The sequence below is a fragment of the Galeopterus variegatus genome, unplaced genomic scaffold (assembly GCF_000696425.1).
Source record: "Galeopterus variegatus unplaced genomic scaffold, G_variegatus-3.0.2 Scaffold5438, whole genome shotgun sequence".
Lineage (NCBI taxonomy): Eukaryota > Metazoa > Chordata > Mammalia > Dermoptera > Cynocephalidae > Galeopterus > Galeopterus variegatus.
In genome coordinates, this window is record NW_007731549.1 from 230181 (window position 1) to 237126 (window position 6946).

General features: G+C 35.2%; 1 protein-coding gene across 1 annotated transcript in view; it reads right to left on the minus strand.

Moving 5' to 3' along the window:
* Nucleotides 1-702: 702 nt before the first annotated feature.
* ITGAV (integrin, alpha V) overlaps nucleotides 703-6946 on the minus strand; it is a gene marked incomplete at its 5' end in the record, with an annotated part of 27782 nt that continues 21538 nt past the window's right edge. Inside the window, 4 exons of the mRNA XM_008589430.1 lie at nucleotides 703-1453; nucleotides 1696-1818; nucleotides 2510-2617; nucleotides 2720-2833. Of these exons, the coding sequence (XP_008587652.1) occupies nucleotides 1358-1453; nucleotides 1696-1818; nucleotides 2510-2617; nucleotides 2720-2833 (441 nt within the window). The remainder of the gene's footprint in view (nucleotides 1454-1695; nucleotides 1819-2509; nucleotides 2618-2719; nucleotides 2834-6946) is intronic.

The following is a 6946-nucleotide window of genomic DNA, read 5'->3' on the forward strand; positions in this document are numbered from 1 at the left end:
ACTTATCCAAAATGGATTTGAATTCTCAATAAATCACAAATACAGTAGTATTTAAAATGTTTGGAAATTAAAATTGTTTTCATACGACTGTTTTTTGATATTTAATCAAATTCACTCATATGCTACTTTAAGGGTAAAAATAATCCCAACATTTTCCTCAGAAAATCGGCTTTTCAAATTATATTTCTCCATATTTTTGTAGATATAAATTTTCATTTTTTTCAAAGAAAATCTACACTATTGCTTAAAACTGCACTTCATAAAGGCAATTTAAAGCATCATTTTTTTTTTTTTTTTTTTTTAAAGATGACCGGTAAGGGGATCTCAACCCTTGACTTGGTGTTGTCAGCACCACGCTCAGCCAGTGAGCAAACCGGCCATCCCTATATGGGATCTGAACCCGCGGCCTTGGTGTTATCAGCACCGCACTCTACCGAGTGAGCCACGGGCCGGCCCTAAAGCATCATGTTAATTTCCAGTTATGGCATCTTTCAATCTTCAGTATAAGATTATATCTTAACATAGAGGCCATAAAAAGAATAAATTGTGTAAAAGCAAATACTAACACTTCCGTCAAAGAATGAATTTCTATCCAACATATATTTTCAGGAATTACTGCTATTAGGTGGAAAAACAGATAAGGTAAAAGTTGTTATTTGATATAGAACTTAAACTATACAAGTTAAAACATAATAAAATAGATTGTGGATTAAATATAAATAAAAATTTAATAGCACATACCCAATTTTCACATTGAAAAAATATTGTACCTTTACTATTACAGGAAAGAATTTTGATGGTATCATGTTTTTTTTTTCTTTTTTTTTTAAAGTTCTACCATATAGGTGGTATTACAATCCAAGTTCATGCAGTTATAAAGTCTATAGTAGCTTGAAGAGCTAACTGTAGTGTAATTTGTATTGATATTAAGTACCTGTACAAAAGATGTGGATGCTAAGGTCCAAATCTGGGTTGTGTTAAAACAACAACAAAAAACAGCAAAATCCAACACACTAAATCAGAAACAGTAATTGTAGGAGGTACTATTTTATATAAAGTAGTAAGGCAGGCACTACCTGTCTTAGGTACATCGAATAAGAACTACCACTTAAAATTTTATTATTTAAATACCTAAAAACACAAGTCAGTGTATGTGTATTAAATGTATGTCTGAACTTATTTATAAAGAGAAGGTTGGCGAATATTGCTTTCATTGTGTGGTTAATACCAATGGACACCATCATCAGTAGAGTCTTTTATTATTAGAGTCTTCTATTCCTCATGAAGGGAATTTAAATCTATAATGAAGCTGGTAATTCTAATGGGTCAGGATGTAGCATAACTTTAAAAATCAAAGTTAAGTTTCTGAGTTCCCTTCACCATTTTCATGAGGTTGAAGCTGTTCCCTTTCTTGTTCCTCTTGAGGTGGCCGGACACGTTTAAAAAAACCCATCTGTCAGTTGAAGAAAAACCGAAGTTATTGTTACATCAGTGTAGAAAAAAAAGTATTTTTTGAACAACCACACTGTCATCAAGAAAATTTAATTGGTACTTTGTACAATTTCTTTTCCCTCAGGTAATAGTGCTCATCGCATATTACCTAATTATAGGTCTCTCTTCTTCCTTTACTTCTTTTTCATTCTTTCTTCTTTCCTTCTCTCCCTCCCTCCCTTTCGTTTTAAGTCCATTACTTACCCTGTACATTACAAATACCAGAACAGCCAGTAACAACAATCCTGCTAGAACTGCTAAAATGATCACCCAGACTGGCACTGGCATGGGCGCTGGCTGGATGCCCCAAGTGACATTAGTGGTAACCTGTTGGGGAAAATATTTTTTTTAGTTTTAAAAATAGTTCACTGACTTAATCAACAAGTCTTTCAGTGCCTGTTACATTTTATTTTCATTGTATTCACATTATATTCTTCTCTTGCATATGATAATTTAGTGATCTCATGTTTGGTATCAAAAGCAGACATACACACACACAAAACTCCCAATGATAGGTTAACAACTTTTTTTTTTTGGTGGCTGGCTGGTATGGTGATCTGAACCCATGACCTTGATGTTATAAGGCTGCATTCTAACTTGCTAACTGGTTAGTTCATCTCATGATTGCACCTAAAGTGACTTTTAATAATCTAATCCAGTTTATGATGTGCTGATCCCATTTTTAATCCTGAAAGATCTTCAAATTGCTTTCACTTGTTTCAGTTAATTTCCAACTTTCTAATTTTGTGGGGGGTAAACTTCCCAAAATTTCCCCAACATAATTTAATATATACTAAAAAATCCCTTGCCTAGGACAAGATGCTAAAGCAAAAGGTCTAGCTTTAATAATTCTCGGATGGGTGAGTAAAGTATTAATATTAAACTAGGTTGTAATCCTATCAAATAACTTCATCACTTTAAATTATTGAAATAAACTGCCATTTTTAAAACAAAATAAAAACATCTAAGGCATTTGAACTGAGTGTATTTATTCCATTTCCCTGAATTAATGACTTACTAATGTGGAGTTGAAGATATCCTCAATTGGAAGGTTCTTATAGGGAAACTCTATGACATTAAATGAAGCAGATGACTTCAGAGAATATGAATGATTCTGGTTTTCCTTCTGTATGGAAATAACAATGAGATGATTTCCCAGATGTCAGGCCTTTTTTATTTCTTTGAATAAAATGGATAAGTTTGCCAGAGGCTGCAACTGCCTACTTACATTCATAAAGGTCTCAGTCCACAGTAGAGACTTTACGTACAGAATTGCACTCTTTCCTCTGTCTAGTCGTCCAACCTGGCAGACAATCCTCAAGCACTGAGCAATTCCACAACCCTGCCAAAACAAATTATTTACTTACAAGAAAAGGTCATTCTGTCATCTCTTCAACGTCTGAAAATTAGACATTTTATTTTACTCTTTTTATGTGAAGGCTAAAGAGAGATCCTCCAGATTCATTTTTCTTGCAGGAATAACAAAATAAATAGGACAAGAGTTGAGTCTATGAATACTTTTTTTTTACTTAGAAGTTGGTTTTAATGTAATTTATTATAGAGAGATAAGACCTATAATCTTAAAAAATTCATTTTTATGGCTAGAACTCAACATTCTTTAGGCATACTTCGAGCACAGTGATCACAGTAGGAATGAAAATCAGATCATAATATCCCTGCAGAAAAGGAAAGAAAAGAGTGAGTTTTTAATGGTTATTCCATGTCAGACCTGTAGAAATCAAATGGCCTCTGTTACATTTAGTGTTTTTATCAGTAACTTGAAGATTGGCAGCCAAAGGAAACATATATTCACCACCTTCTACGTGCTGGTCATGCTGCTTTAGACATGTCACCTCACAACAATGCTATACAGTAAGTGGTACCACCAGTTGATGACTAGGTATAGAAGAGAGCTTCCTTGACCTGATAAACAGCATCTGTGAAAAGCCCACAGCTAACTTTATACTTATGGTAAAAGACTAGAAATTTTCCCCATAAGATCAGGAACAAAACAAAGATGCTCACTGATACTACTTATATTCAACATTGTACAGAAGGTTTTAATCAGTTCAATCAAGCAAGAAAAAAATAAAATAAAAGGCAACCAGATTGGAAAGGATAAAGTGAAGCTATCTTTTTGTAGATGACAGAATCTTATACATAGAAAACATGAATCCACACTAAAACTATTAGAGCTAGTAAACAAGTACAAAAAAGGTACAAGATATAAGATCAATATACAAATATGAGTTGTTTTTTGGTATACTAGTAAGGAAAAATATTTTTAAAAAGATTAAGAAAATAATTCCATTTAAAATAGCATCAAAGAGAATAAAATACATGGAAAGAATTTAACCAAAGAAGTGCAAAACTAGTACACTGAAAACTATGAAATATTGCTGAAAGAAATTAAAGAAGACCTAAATAAATAGAAAAAACATCCCATGTTCATGGACTGAAAGACTTAATATTGTTAAGATGGCAATACTCCCCAAACTGGTAGACAAAAAAATTGTCATCAAAATTCCAACTATCATTTTGGCAGAAAAGGACAAAATGATCCTAAAATTCATATAGAATTGCAAGTGACCCCAAATAGCCAAAACAATCTTGAAGAAGAAACTGTTAGATAGTTCATACTTCCCAATTCCAAAACTTACTTCAGAGCTACAGTCAAAACAATTTGGTACTAGCATTAAGGATACACATATAGGTCACTAAAATAGAGTTGACAGTCCAGAAATAAACCCAATTATCTATGGTCAATTCATTTTCAATGTGATTGTATGTGTAGCAAGTTTGGAAAACAATTTGACAGTTACTCAAAAAGTTAAACATAGAGTTATCATATAACCCAGCAATTCCACTCCTAGGTTTATTCCCAAGAGAACTGGAAAACATAACTGGGAAACACAAAAACCTGTGCATAAATGTTCATGGTGGCACTATTCAAAATAGACAAAAAGTGGAAATAATCCAAATGTCCATCAGTTGATTGACTGGATGAACAAAAGACGGTGTATCCACAAAACGAAATATTACTCAGCCATAAAAATGAACCAAGTACTAATACATGCTACAACATGGATCAATCCTGAAAACATGCTAAGTGAAAGAAGCCAAACACAAAAGACCACATATCATACGATGATATATATATGAGATGTTCAGAAGAGACAAATCAGTAGGGACTGAAAACAGATTAGTGGTCGCCAAGGGCTGGTGGTAGAGAAGAATGGGGAGTGACCGGGGAACAACATTTCTTTTGGGGATGACAAAAATGTCTTGGAATTAAAGTGGTAATGGTTGCAGCTGGTGGTAGAGAAGAATGGGGAGTGACCGCTTAATGGGAACAACATTTCTTTTGGGGATGACAAAAATGTCTTGGAATTAAAGTGGTAATGGTTGCACAATATTGTGAATATACTAAAAACCACTAAGTTATATATGTTAAAATGTTAAACTATGAATTTTGTGTTACGTAAGTTTTATCTCAGTTTAAAAAAACATAATTCTGTAGGAGGACAAAGAGTGTAGGATCAAAAGTGGTGGTGGGGGGGCGTAATAGAAGGCAGTTTCTATTTCACATGGTTTGATCAGGGAAGTCCTCTGTCATAATGTGACCTTTAAGGACACCAGAAGGAGATGGGAAAGTAAGCCATGGGGGTAATCTGGACAAAGAACATTCCAGGCAGCTGGAGGAGCAGTTTTCAAAGCCTGGAGGCAGAAACATGTTTAAGGCTGTCTGTTCAATGAAAAGCAAGGTGGCAAATGAGAGAAGCAAAATGGGTAAGGAGAGGAGATGCAGGCAGAGAGGTGGGAAGTGCCTAGATTGCAGCAAGCTTAAAGGCCATCGTAGGCTCAGGCTTTCTCTCAGAGTTAGATGGGAAGACAGTGGGGTGACATGATCTGACCTCTATTTAAAAGGTACACTGTGGCTTCTGTGTGTCAAATAAACTATAGTGGGGAGAAGGACAGAAATACAGAGACCAGCTAGGGGTTTGGCTATAGTCTAAGTGAGGAAGGAAGGTGGCTGGGTTGGGTTGTGGCCGTGGTGGAGCTGGTGAGAAGGGGCCAGATTGCGGGTCTTTTGAAAGTAGATACTGATAGAATTTGCCAAAATATCAGATATAAGATTTGAGAGAAAGAGGAGTCAAGGATGACGCACAGATTTTGGACAGAGAATGCAGTTGATATTTAATAAAATGTGGAACACTGTGGAAAGAGCAGAACTGGGAAAACTCGAGTATATTTTTAGAATTAAGTTTTGAGATTCCTATTGGATATTTAAGAGGAGTTCTAGTAGGCAGTTGGATATTGGAGTCGGAGCCCAATGCAGAGAACCAGATCAAAAATATAAACCAAAGTCTTCTCTACCAGATGGTATTTATAGCCTTAAGAGTGAGAAAGATCATCTAGGGCAGCACTATCTGATAGAACATTCTCTGATGTTAAAAATCATCAATGAAGAGATATCAATACTGCCTGACAGGCCAGCCACTAGTCTCGTGTGGCTATTGAACACTTGAAATGTGGCTGGCATCTACAGTGGACAGCACAGATCCAGTCAATGAATGTACGTGTAGTAGAGAACAAACCTGAGATCTGAATCCTGGAATAGTCCAGAGTTTGAAAGTCCAAAAATGGAGATTAAGAAGTAGCTACTGGTGGTAGGTGGACATCCAGGAGATAGTGGTGTCCTACAAGTGATTGAGGAGGTGATTAAGTGAGACGAAAGCTGCTGAGTAGTCGAACCTGATGAGGACTAAGAAGGACCACTGAATTTGGTGATGCAAAAGTAACTGGTGATAGCTACTGAACATAAACACTTTGCCAGGTTCTCTACAAGGTGATGATTTGCAGATCTGTTAATTTTCAAAAACTTAGAAGACAATAAGCCTCTTTAAAACACTATAGTCCTTACACAGGCTGACTCAAGAAAAGTTAATCATAATGCTTATTATTCTTCCTATATATATTTTTTTGGGGGGTAGGGGAGGGCTGCTGACAGGTATCTGAACCCATGACCTTGGAGTTATAAGACTATGCTCTAACCAACTGAGCTAGCTGGCCAGCCTTTATTCTTTTAATATATTTTTATTGAGGCCTTCAGGGTTCTTCCTGTAGCATTGCACTAAAGCTTCAAAGATTAGGCTGAGGCCAAGAAATAGGTCAGTTAAAAGAGCACAGTCAGAAAAATAAGTGGGAACATTATATATTTTTATTAGCCATCTACAAAAATAGATCTTTTGAACAAAATCTGGCATTAATTAGATTAGAAAAAATTAAAGAGGACAGAATGGTATAAAAATATATATAGGAAGAATAATAAGCATTATGATTAACTTTTCTTGAGTCAGCCTGTGTAAGGACTATAGTGTTTTAAAGAGGCTTATTGTCTTCTAAGTTTTTGAAAATTAACAGATCTGCAAATCATCACCTTGTAGAGAACCTG